At 40.3% G+C, this 13,392-nt stretch overlaps 1 protein-coding gene across 1 annotated transcript in view; it reads left to right on the top strand.

Annotated features, from left to right (window-relative positions):
* The window catches only part of LOC146780159 (arachidonate 12-lipoxygenase, 12R-type-like), a 366,345-nt gene that overhangs the window by 246,133 nt on the left and 106,820 nt on the right, over positions 1–13,392 (top strand). Inside the window, exon 7 of the mRNA XM_085638404.1 lies at positions 11,716–11,859. Within this exon, the coding sequence (XP_085494530.1) occupies positions 11,716–11,859 (144 nt within the window). The remainder of the gene's footprint in view (positions 1–11,715; positions 11,860–13,392) is intronic.

The raw sequence follows: 13,392 nt of genomic DNA, 5'->3' as shown, positions 1-13,392 counted from the left end.
AGTGTCCTGCAATGATCTCGAACCTACAGGGGTCATCAGTGCGCAATCTGGCATAATTCCAAGCTCCCAGCATCTCTCCAAAGCAGCTTTTCTCCTCCGCCTTCTCTGACACCAAACCCCAATTTTGGTCTGATATTTATACTGTGTTTGCTGGCTCTCTACCCTCAAATGTTTCAACTCTTGCCCTTTCCCTTGCTCTGATTGGTCATGACAATGCAGTTCTCAGCTCTCAGGATGCCCGTTAATAACAATGTCCCACAGTTCATTAGCAGGCATTCAAAGGTTCATTGGCAGGGATTCAACTGTTCAGTGTCAGGGATTCAGCTGTTTCTATGTGGTCATTCTTTGGCAGGCATTCGACTGTTCTTCTTTGGCAGGCATTCAGCTGTTCTCGTGCTATCATTCTGGCTCTCAGCCACTCACCGGCATTCACACCAAATGGCCTCGAACATAGTCAGCTGGAGTTGCAAAGTTCAGTGGAGCACAAGGCATGCACGAGGTTCTCCAGCCAGATGATGCAAGCATTCTCTACTGCGCAGAACCAGGGAAAATGAAGCTATCTTGAAACTGACCACCAGCCAAACAAAGAAAATGTGAATACACAGAAAATAAGTGTTTTCTGTCCCCCCACCCTCCAGGGCTAATATTTATCCCCTAAAAACTGTTTCCTAGGGGAAAAGCATCACACTGCAAGCCATTGAAATGAAGCAAAGGCAGCATGCAATGCACAATGTACACTACAACATAGACATGCACTATTACACTACTTAAATGCGCAAAAATAGATTAAACATGCGTTTTACACCATTAATTAATATGTTAATCAAACCTGTTAATGCAGAGCATTTCCCACATGTAATGTGTGTGTTTGGTTAATACACAGCAAACAAAATTAATATATTACTTTGTTATGGGGGGGTGATTGGTCTGAATGGGGTAGACACAAAATCTTCCGTACTTCGCTCCATCAATCCCCCCTTTGATGATTACATCATCACCAAATCCCAAACCACACATTCATCCCACTAAATTGTATTCGATCAGACACTTCTTCTCAATAATTTTGTTAGTTCAGCAAATTTCTTTCTCATTTCTCTTGTTCTCGACAAAAATGTTATTTTTAGTTCTAAATCTAAAACTTACTTATCCTTGTGAAGTGCAGTTCTATCTACTTGTGCAACTATTGGTACATTGTTAACAGCACCATTAGTAAAATGGTACAACATAAAGACTTCCTACACCCAAAGCAAAACCGTTAGATCTATTTTTAGGACTGTCCATATCCGCTATGGTATCTAAGTTATCCTATAAGTGAAAACTACTAAATATGTACCGTATGTACAAAGTGTGTTTTCACACTTGAATGACTTTCTGTCCTTTGCCCCTTCTTTTATTTTAACCACTTGGAAATGGTTCATGAAAAATCGTATTCGTCTTGTGTGCTAAAACCCAGAATTGTTTTCTGTAACACTGTTAGGGTGGCCTCAAGTCATTTTCTTTGTCCTGCTCACTGTCATTGTCACTGTCCCTTTCCTTTCTTAAATCTACTTCTACTATCTTTTGTAAGACTATGTAAGTCCACTCAGGTGGCCTGTTCAATTTCTCCTGTTATAACTTGTTTGTCATTTCAGAGATCTGATCTTCAAGAGTTGTTGTTCCTTTTCTCACTATCTTATACTTGAGTCTCTTTACTCCGTTGGGCCACATGTGTGATTCATCCTTATCCATAGGTTCACAGTCTTTGTTCAGAATTTCCTGATCATCCGTTTCTTCTCTAATGTCAGAAAAGATAACTTTCAAGATTTCTGAACCTTCTTCTCCCTTGCTTTCAGTCTCTGTGTCTGCTTGTATTTCACTTCCCCTTATCTTGAACTGTACGATTTCTGAGTCTTCTGTTCTCTCTTTTTCCTGTACTTGCCTCTGCTCTTGACTTTGTTCCTGTCCTAGTTCGTCAGTACCGTCTAAATCATTGTCAGGTGAAAAATCATTGAGTCTTACACCTTGCTGTACACTCGCAGAGTCTGTTGATCTAGTATCACCAGTTTCACAGTCTGCTTCTCTTCTGTTAACAGCTTCTGGTTGCTCAGCACCTGATTCTGAACTTGTATCCGAAATCTGCAGTCTATTTCTCAGTGGCCTATCTTGTTGATCAGGTACATATGCCTGTCTCATGGCTCGTCCCATTAGTATCTTGTAGGGATTTAAACCTGTCTTTCTGTCAGGTGTACTTCTCATGGTTATTGGAACTAGGGGCAAAGCATCCGGCCATTTCAAGTCATCACACATTTTTGCTAATTTACTTTCATTGTGCCATTCACCTGCTCACCAACTCCCGATGCTTCTGGACAATAGACACAACACAGTTTTTGTTTAGTCCTCAGTATTTCACAAATCACACTGATAACTTCGTTGGCGAAATGAGTTTCCCTATCTGTGTGTGCCTGTCCATGATACATGCGTGCAAAATAGGCAAACATACTGTTGGGCACAACAGCTTTTTCATCTTGGTAAACCCAAACATCATCCTCTTCTTTTTGTGTGCAACCTTCTTTTACCCATGTTTTCTTTTCCTCATCGCTTACCTGATCCTGCAACTGCCTAACTTCTTTCCATGTATCTACTGTGTTAGTAAGCATGAGATATTGGGAAAAATTGTCTTCCTTCGCCCGTGCCTGATTCAAAGAACAATTCTGTTTTATGCAATAATTTGCCAATTCATCTGCAAACCAATTCCCTCTGGTAATATAGTCAGTTTCACATTTGTGAGCATCAGGAAATGCTAAGGATCCCCTATCAACTATTAATTTCTTCTTCTTTCTCCACCTGCTTTTCCATTTCTCAACATCCCTCCTTTTTCTCAATGAGCAAGTAAAAGATTCTCTCTCATTCTGCTTATTATTTTACTCAACTAAATCTGGTGGTTTCTTTTTCTTATCCAGTTTCCTTGCTAGGTCTGGTGGTTTATTTTTCTTCTCATGTTTTCTTATGCACTTGTCTCCTAATTTCTCAAACCCATTGCATTTAAAAATATTTTTTGTTTCTGCTATGTGCAATTGCATTCCAGAAGAACACATTGTCTCATTTGTCCCATCATCCACATGTACCCTGAAACTTTTCTGGAATGGAAAACTTCCTGAAACATTAATTTCATATTTTTGAGCCAAATCGGTCAGTCTACCATGTGTAGTTACTGCACATTTATTGGTTTCCTTACTCAGGGAAATTAATTCTTTCTCCTGACACTGATTCACATTTTCATGATTTAAATAGCAAGGACTGTTAACCCCTTCGCTGCTCATGACGGAACGGTTCCGTCATGAGCCACGGTTGAGCTGTGCTCATGACGGAACCGTTCCGTCATGACCACGCCCGCGCAAGAAACCGTCAGCACAGCGGCGGAATTTGCGCAGCATGGAAGGGGTTAATTTCTTCATGCTCAAATGCTGAATTTAAAACACTAAGCTCTTTCTCTTTTTCGGGCTCAGGGTTAATATGTTCCCCCATGCTTTCTATCTTTTTAATTACTGCTGCTTCCTCAAAGCATGTTTGAAAAATCCCATCTCCAAATATATTTATTTTATCCTGGGCTGTGAGTGCTGTAAACACCATTTCCCCTCATCTTTCAATGCTTGGACTGTCTGTGGTAGTTTCTGTTCAATAATCTGTGAATTCTGAGATTCCAAAATAAACCCTGACATGTTTATTCCTTCTACAGCTGTTTGAACCTTTTGAGTAGGGACCATATTAATTGGGACAGTCATAATTTGTCTAGGCACTGTCTGTGCATCTGCAGCTTGTAGTTTTTGCACTGAATCAGTCACATTCAAAGCAGTAACACCTGGAGGTATCACTGTCAGTGCTGAATCAACAGGTAGTGGGTCAATCTGAAATGTCTGCACATTTCTCTCATTCTGTATTTCTCTCTGTTCAACAGAAGCAGTAGCCACTGTAGTACTTACTGGTACACTGTTTTCAGTATTTTTAATGGGAACCACATAAAGTGGCGGACACTCAGTTAACAATGCATCCATTATTTAATCCCCTGAATCATTATTTATTTGAAGCTTTTTATCATCATTAATTCCCTTCTCCTGCAACTGGTGCTTTACCTTTTTAGCCTCACTTGCTTTGTCTCTTGCTGTCTTTTCCCACATGCTTAAGGCCTCAAATTGTGCAGCTCTAGATGGTGTCTTTATTTCACATAACACTTTCCTTAATTTGTCACTAACTTGCAATTCAAAAGTGCCATCTTTTGGAAACCTCAAAGGACCTTCTTTTTCAGTAATCTTGCACCATTGGTGAACCCACATATATGAATTTTGTCCCAAATTGGTAGACATAAAATGCACAGGTGTTCTTTCAGGAGCATCACCAATAAAAAACGATTTTTTCACTTTACCTCCCAACAGTTTCTTTAAACCTTTAAACAATTCAATTTCTGCAATATTTTAATGCAATTTATTTTCTCCAATCCTGCCACAATTGACAGTTTCAGTCAGTTTAACTCCTGCTACTGACCCTTCTTTGCAAACAGGGCTCACTACACACCCACTGTCGTGTCCAGTGCCAGCGCGACTCACACTAATACAACAATCCGGGGCGTCTAGGTCACTCTGTTATTTTCCAATCCTAGCGCAGCTCACACGAACGCATCAATGCGTGAATACTTCGTCTTTCTGTGGCTGGCCGATCCCAGCGCGGTCTTTCTGACGTCAACTTGTCTTGCTTCTCCTGCTTCTGCTGACCCCTCCTTTACAAACTTTATCGGCAAAAATTTCTCTTACGTTCTCTTCAATCAAACATCTGTTAGTAACGACAGGGCAACAAACAATACACCATGTGACTTCACTTGCCGCACGTTTTCCTCGTGTACCTACAGGGCATCCGACTTCCTACATCCCAGAAGTCTTCAAAAACAACTTAGAACGCAACGCAACTCAACATAGAATGTTAGAACATAAACCAATACTCATCCAAACATCCGCAGTCAATAACCAATAATCAAAAATCGAAAATCAATAAACAATAATCACCAAACCAATGCAATAAAACCATAACTCTGCTACCAGAAAAACTGATCCAGTGCAAACTGGGTAAATTTACATATCCTCCCTGCGTCACAGACCCGTCGTCACGCTAACTCATTCACACACGCATTCATTGGTGGGATCCATAACACCAACAATCATATGTTTCTCTCTCAAGTCTGCACACAGGAGGAATGATGCGCTGGACATGTCGGGGGTACCTTATTACCTATAGGAAAAATATTTACATTAAATACATTATGTACATCTGTAGAATCCTAGCTTTAACATCAAGGCACTCCACCACTTGGTCGATGGACCAATTAGTTGGACTGGTTGATGGTGATTGTCAAGACCCCCTTTACCTCACTACAAAAATACATTGAATTGCATAATTATTTGACTCTAAAAGAATCACGAACACCTGAAATCATTTAAAAGATTTTATGTAATTAATTTGCATAAAGAAAATTATCATTTATTCTCTCACTATTAATTCTCACTTGAGCATTGCCATTTATCCAGGACATAAATCCAGAAACTGTTTAATAAAAGTCATAAAGAGAAAATGTAGGTTTGCATTCATTTCATTATTCCCAAAATGGTAAAAAAACAATCCTTGGTCATGTAAATGACAGAGGGTTCCAAAATGAAGAATCAGTGAACCATAGTTAAAAACATGCATTTAATTCTAAAGATTTCCTACACAAAATCCTTCCTACCCAGCACTAAAACCAACGTACTTAATTAAACCTTGGCCTCCTTGACTGCTTTCACCCAGGCTAGTGTCCCGCAACGATCTCGAACCTACAGGGGTCATCAGTGCGCAATCTGGCATAATTCCAAGCTCCCAGCATCTCTCCAAAGCAGCTTTTCTCCTCCGCCTTCTCTGACACCAAACCCCAATTTTGGTCTGATATTTATACTGTGTTTGCTGACTCTCTACCCTCAAATGTTTCAACTCTTGCCCTTTCCCTTGCTCTGATTGGTCATGACAATGCAGTTCTCAGCTCTCAGGATGCCCATTAATAACAATGTAGTTCTTAGCTCCCAGGATATCCGTTCATAAGAATGTAGTTCTCAGCTCCCAGGATGTCAGTGAATAACTTTATGTTTGACAAGCTGATAGATATAAATTCAACTGTCCCACAGTTCATTAGCAGGCATTCAAAGGTTCATTGGTAGGGATTCAACTGTTCAGTGTCAGGGATTCAGCTGTTTCTACGTGGTCATTCTTTGGCAGGCATTCGACTGTTCTTCTTTGGCAGGCATTCAGCTGTTCTCGTGCTTTTCATTTTGGCTCTCAACCACTCATCGGCATTCACACCAAATGGCCTTGAACATAGTCAGCTGGAGTTGCAAAGTTCAGTGGAGCACAAGGCATGCACGAGGTTCCTCCAGCCAGATGATGCAAGCATTCTCTACTGCGCAGAACCGGGGAAAACAAAGCCCTCTTGAAACTGGCCAGTAGCCAAACTACGATAAACACACACAAAGAAAATGTGAATACACAGAAAATAAGTGTTTTCTGTCCCCCCACCCCCCAGGGCTTATATTTATCCCCTAAAAACTGTTACCTAGCGGAAAAGCATCACACTGCAAGCCATTAAAATGAAGCAAAAGCAGCATGCAATGCACAATGTACACTACAACATAGACATGCACTATTACACTACTTAAATGCGCAAAAATAGATTAAACATGCATTTTACACCATTAATTAACATGTTAATCAAACCTGTTAATGCAGAGCATTTCCCACATGTAATGTGTGTGTTTGGTTAATACACAGCAAACAAAATTAATATATTACTTTGTTATGGGGGGGTGATTGGTCTGAACGGGGTACACACAAAATCTTCTGTACTCAGCTCCATCACTGGTAATGATGCTGGTGGCCTGAAAGCCTTACATCGGTAGAACTGACATTAATAGGACTACTGGAGATTACACTGGTGGTACTGACAACAATGGTGACGGAGTTACTAACAATTTCACTGGTTGCTCTGATGATTTTTTAGTTGTTGAATCTTTCACTGATGTGCAGAACATCCCTAGTGACTAATTTATGAAGACCTTCAATAAGGCTTAGGCGCTATTAATGATAGATCTACAAAGATAATTACTGTGACAAGGCTACCGTTTCCTTTTGTGGATTGGTTTGATCAACCTAGGCACAACAACAAACACCATTTATACAACAATGCTAAACTTCAACAGCAGTCTAAAAGAGGAGCACCTTCATACATATAACTAATCAGTGTAAATATTTGGCTAAGATGGATTTTGATTTGATATACTATAAGAATTAATTTTTGATACCATTCCTGTCTTCAGGTAAATGAGGTCAAAACCTTGTGTTTATAATCCCCTTCCCTGTCTTGGCTGTCTGCAGATCATCAGTGATAGGGTTCTCTCACAGCTCACCTCAACCTTGGAAATGTGCGATTTGGCCACGGATTCATTCTCCATCTGGACAATATGCATCCTGAGCTCTAGAGGCCTCCCTCCACTTTGAAAATGTATCTGTCTTTAGAGCTTTTCCTTATCAGAGGCCTATTGATATAAAAGGAGAGATCACATGCCACTGCCTTCTGTCTCAGCAGCCTCTCGAAATAGGGATTAGACACTCTTCACAAAGAGCCTCTTGTCTGCTCCTTTGGCTACTTGTAGTCAAAGGGGAACTACCCCATTGGTTACATCCCATTTGCAACTATTGGGACTCGTAGAAAACCAAAATACTTGTTCCATAAAGGACAGGGCTGGGGCTGACTATGAGGGAGGTGTGTGTTTCCATGCTTTGATGCTAAAGAGGGGACTTTGAAAGAAGATATGAGGCAGGCAGAGAGACTCTTAGACAAGGCACTTTCCTCCCATCAGACCAATCTGTAGAGCAAAGTCTTGTTGGATATCATTAATTCTTAGTCATAGGAATTGCGGTGTAATTGTGGGAAAGGAAGGACATTTTACTATTATTCATTTAAATACTCAGCCAATCACTTCTAGGTAGGCAATATACAACACCGCTCCTCTCAAATAGTTATGCTGGAGGAGAGAAGAGTCAAGACTGTCTGTTGGTGAATCCAAGGAGGACTATTCCTGTACCCCCTAAAAATGTACAACTCTGGAAAGAAACTGATGACTTTGGGCTCAAAGACATCTTTGAAAGAAGAACCAGATTGATCAGCTGGAAATAGAGATTTACTTTGTATCATGGATAAAGTTTTCCCCACAAAAAAACTGTGGTCTGGTGTCTCAGGGAAATACTCCTGAAAGTATAAGAATCCGTAAAGTACTGTAATTGCAGAAAAATAAAATTCTGCAAGTTCTAAGTTTGGTACTTAGAAGTATTTTCATCTCTAATGTGCTGAGCTTCCCCACTAAAGACACTCATTGACCCACAGAGCATACAAGTTGAAAATTGAATTCTGGCTGTGGTTCTGATTACATTTATGGAAAACACTTTCCACACATACATCTGCAGTCTGGCGTTGAAGGAAAATCTCCTGAACCTTTAAGAACAAGAAACAACTGAAATGAAGATAAGCACATTTTTCTGCATGTTCTAAAAGTTAGTACTTGAAGACATTTTCATCTCTGATGGCTAGGAGAAGGTGCTGATGCTCTCTGACCAAGACACATCATGGGTCGTAAAGATTTTTTAGATTGTTCTTCTCTGCTCTTTGCTCCATGAATCAAGGCTTCAGTGGGATCTCCTGAACAATGGATCTTACCTTGAGAAACCCAACCTGACAACGGCTCAAGGTTTTTCTTGCAGACTGGGTCCAGCGTAGGCAAACCGCAGAAGCTGAAAAATGCATCAGTTTGCTTGACAATAATGCTACCTCTCTCAATCGGGCAGGCTGCAGACTGTGCCTAAATCTCAGTCAGCCACTCCTTAGACTAACATTTTCTTTTTACATTTCTAAGATATTCCATGAAAACCTCTTAATGTTTTGTGAACCGTACACCATAGGTTTGTCATTTTGATGCATTTCATTGTAAGATATTACTCCTTTCAAACAATTTGGTTTGTTGATTTTATGCCTCTCTCTCTTCCATAGTTTAGCAACCCAGTTTCCATTAGGTAGGAACTAAGCACTGTTGGTTTGTCTTGCATATGAGCACTGGCACTGATGGTGACTGCATTACTAGGCTTGGATTAGAAGCATTGATATGATGGTGACTGGGTTATCCCATTTCCCAATCCGGTATTACATTAAACTTAAAGAGAAAAGCCAAGAGCAGGAAGCAATATTTTATAAATATTTTATGTGAAAATAAAAAGAACAGTCTTTTAAAAATGGCAATCATTTACCCCACGCAACTCATTTTTCCTGTTTGTGCATAGTTAGGATAATTTACATTTTGTTTGCAGAATTTCCATCTACCATTATTGTGGAATGTTTACACTCACCAAGGGGGTTGGGACAAAATCTGCAATATTTAATCCAGTGAATGGAGGATGACCAGGGTTTCTCCATGAGCATACGAGCTTTGGGAGCAGTGTCTTTCAGTTGAAATCCTCACATTCTATTAGTACAAATTAATGTTATTTTCATTTATATGTTCATTTGTAAGCATTGGAAACTGTAATCCAAAAGTTGGTCACATCATTAGTATTTATTTATAGTTGCCCCATAACAGCATGGGGAACAGGGTACCAGAGTGCTAGAGATGCCAGGCAACCTTTATCGAATGTCTGAAGTCATGCCCGCATGATCTTTCAGTGAAATATCACCACACCACATAGTGATGCAATACCCATCATAGACTATGTGACTTATCCACTACCATGTTGGGAACAGAGTTAAGGACTGGACACTGTGACACCCCTTAGAACCACTTTCAATGCAGCAGCCAGAATGGTCAGAGGAATAAAAAAATATGACCTCATCTCCCCTGTCTTGAAAGAACTGAATAGGCTTCCGATTGAATCCCGCCACAACTTCAGAACTGCATGCTTTACTCACAAAGCACTTCAGACAGGGAAACCTGCTTACCTTGTCACAAAACCCAAACTCGCAGGTCTGACGAGAAGCCGAAGAAGCTCAAGCACCCTACTTCTCATTCCACCCAAAGCCCACAGACAAAAATCACTGGTTCTGTCTTTGTGGAGCAATGCTCCTAAAATGTACAACTCCATACCAGTACGTATCAGGGGAAACCCCCCTCCTCTGCTTTAAGAACCAGCTAACGGAGCTCCTCCTCATCCGGCATCCTAACTAGTGGATAATCAATTGCCCATCATTACAGATTCTTAACCCCCTCTCTCTCTACACCTCCTCCTTGCCATTTGTCCTCCCTCGAGCTCAACTACCTACCTGATCTGATTCTACTCAGCCGTCCTGATTATACTTACTATTGTGTTATGAACTTGTACTGATGTAAAGCGCTCTGATAACCCTGGGTCTTGCCAGCGCTATATAAAACTCTTAAATTAATTAATTAATTAATTAAAGTCTGTCCGGTTTCTTGCCTGATTGCCTGAGGAAAGTGTGGCTTCTCCCAGTAGTAATGGAGCTATACTCTCATTAGTATTAATGAAGGTTGTCAAGTGTTTTTTAAATAGGGTCCCAGGTAGGGAGAAAATAAACCAAAGGGCAAAACACCCCATTGGCAATATTGTAGCTCTTGAGTGAAGATGAAAATCTATTCAGATGCAGATAAGCAAGGTGTCCAACTCTCCAGGGCATCCAGGTAGAAAAAGAGTCAAGCAAAAACTTCAAGAAAAACATCCAAAGGGAAATATGACTGCAGAGAAAAAAAAACCAGGGAGAAAAAATAATAGCAAGTGGATAATGAACACAAAATAAGGGGAAAATGCTTTTCCATGCATCTATCAGTTTGTCGATTCTTTCTTTATATGTGAGTCAAACAGAAACTTACATCACAGGAAAAGACTCAACTTCATCTTGAATTGGAAACCTCAGTCAGTAATCTTTGGACAGACCACCATCTTGGAAAGGGCTGTTCATAAGGATTGGCCACTTTCCTTTCTTTCAACCAATGGTGTCATCTACTCACATGAAGAACCACATCTTTCCCTTCCAAGGCTCCATGTAAGTCATAGAGCATTACTTGTAGGGACTGCAACTATTTAAATGCGAGCCAAGACTGTGAAGATGCTGAGTCGTGAGTCTTGAGATGCACTACTTGACAAGACAATGAACGTGCCAGCTTTTACTCAACATACACTGGCTTAGGTAAACTCCCCGGATTAGATGGATCTTTTCTAAGATGGGGTATGTTTGGAAGAGGCATATCCACCAGTAAATCTGGGAGATATAAAGCCAGAAATGAAGATGAGAAATCTGCCTGTTAATGTATACGTTATTGTACAGTCTTCTTCTTAATCAGGCTATTTAGTGAAATATTTTATTTAAAGTGTCATGATTGATATCTACTAGATGTGTTTGCATATAGTTCCCAGTTATGAAAAGCTCACACATGTATCAAACTGAATACTTCTCAAGTAAAAATAATACTGACATTTCCAAAGTGTATTCTTTTCAATGATGACTTACATTTTAGTTGCATCTAGAATTAATGTTTTCATGAGTGAGTGAGTGGTCAGGGTTGTGATATCTCCTGCACCTGCTCATCCATGCCATCTTGCAATCATGGGTGTGTTTGTTATTGGTATGTCCTCTTTCAATTACATCTGTACTATCTCCTCTCTTTGCAGAGTGGAAAGATTTTCATTGCAGATTACAAGCTATTGGAAGGCATTCCGGCAAATATATTGGATGGTCATCAGCAGTACCTGGCCGCTCCCTTGTGTCTTTTCTACCTCACACCCCAGGATGAGATGATACCCCTAGCCATCCAGGTGAGGTGTTTTATTTGATGAGCCATCCGGCTTGTGCAGAATTGTCACACAAATTTCAAGTTATTAGATGATTGTTGTGAAAGTGAATAAGTGTAAGCCCTCAGTGTCGTTCATTAGGTTATTCTGAGACAATATTTGATTAAACTGTCGCTTGAAGGGTATAGGTTTATTGGTCTTAACATTGGCAAGAACCAACCCATCCATCTACAATCATAAAGGATTGCCTTTATGACAATGGAAGGTGCTTGGTACTATGGAGCTACCTGTTTTGGATTTTTAATATGCAAAGTTTTATAACCTCTTTACCCAGAAACTTCACAGGGATTTTGACAAAAGTTTGCTCAAATTCAGGCCATAGACTCTGGTGAAAAACCCACTCCTGTACCTTTCAGTCAAAGAAGCTCTATAAAGAACTCCAGAATCTGAAGTGCCTGCATGTCAAAAAGGGGAAGGGAGATGGACAGAAAGGAAATGCTCCATATGAGTCTTGAATTACTGACCTTGGGAGACTAGGGTGGTGGAAGGTGTGAAGCAAGGACCTTCGGTCTGCAATGAACTGACAAGAACCCCCCGTAATCCTATAAGTTAAGGTACCATTATTCCAAATATACTTTTATAGCATACCATGCCTTAAGTGTTGCAGTAGAATAGTTTATCAGGGTATAGAAGTGGAGAGGCTTTGACTAGTCCCTGGGCATGCAGGATACAGTCCAGAAACATAATAGGAAGGTCCCTTTCCAATAGTCAAGATGATGGGAGCTGGGATTACTTGGAGTATTGAAGTTGGAGAATTCTGGAAAGGCATCATGCAAAGCTGAGTACCTGCAGAAGGAAGGGTTAACCCTAACCGCCCTAGGGAACAATAGAGGAGTGAAACAAAAAAAGGTTGCAGGGAATGCAAATTGTGCAAACTACAAGATTGGAATACAGAACCCATCATCTACTTTTTGCAAAACAAATTGTAATGCTGCCTAAATCTTTGCAGCTGTTACAGACCCAGATGTGTCCAGTACCACTGGCTCCTTCTGGAAAGTTCTGTCTTTTTCTGCTTGCCCAGGATCTGTTACCCTGTGACTTCACCCTTCTTTGCCTCCCCCAGCCACCACTCCACAATCCCCAAAACCAGCCCATAATAAGGTTGTATCTTGGAGTCTGAGAACTTTGACTGCATCAATGCGCCACGGGACACAATCATGGAGAACACAAACTTCTGCATTCCTGATATATCTTGTTTGGGACTGGAGAGTGATTAAGAAATAAAGCAATTAAGCATCCTCTCATAATGAAATTCTCCACTAGGCACTTGCGTCTTTAACTACAGACTTATTTTTCACATATAAGCACAGTGATGTATAGAAATGACTGTTACAGAATATTTTTAGGCAATACAAATACCAGATAAACTTTTAGTCATGAGTTTGGCACTATATCTCTCTGATATATAATTTGTTCTAGTGCCAAGAGCCCACATCAGCAAACATACCTCTATCTAATCTGTGCTCAGTTTCAGAACATGTATCAGCACCTTTGGAA

The sequence above is a fragment of the Triturus cristatus genome, chromosome 12 (genome assembly GCF_964204655.1).
Source record: "Triturus cristatus chromosome 12, aTriCri1.1, whole genome shotgun sequence".
In the NCBI taxonomy this organism is placed as follows: Eukaryota; Metazoa; Chordata; class Amphibia; order Caudata; family Salamandridae; genus Triturus; species Triturus cristatus.
Note: the sequence above shows the minus strand (reverse complement) of the source record. Positions and strands in the feature narration are given on the sequence as shown.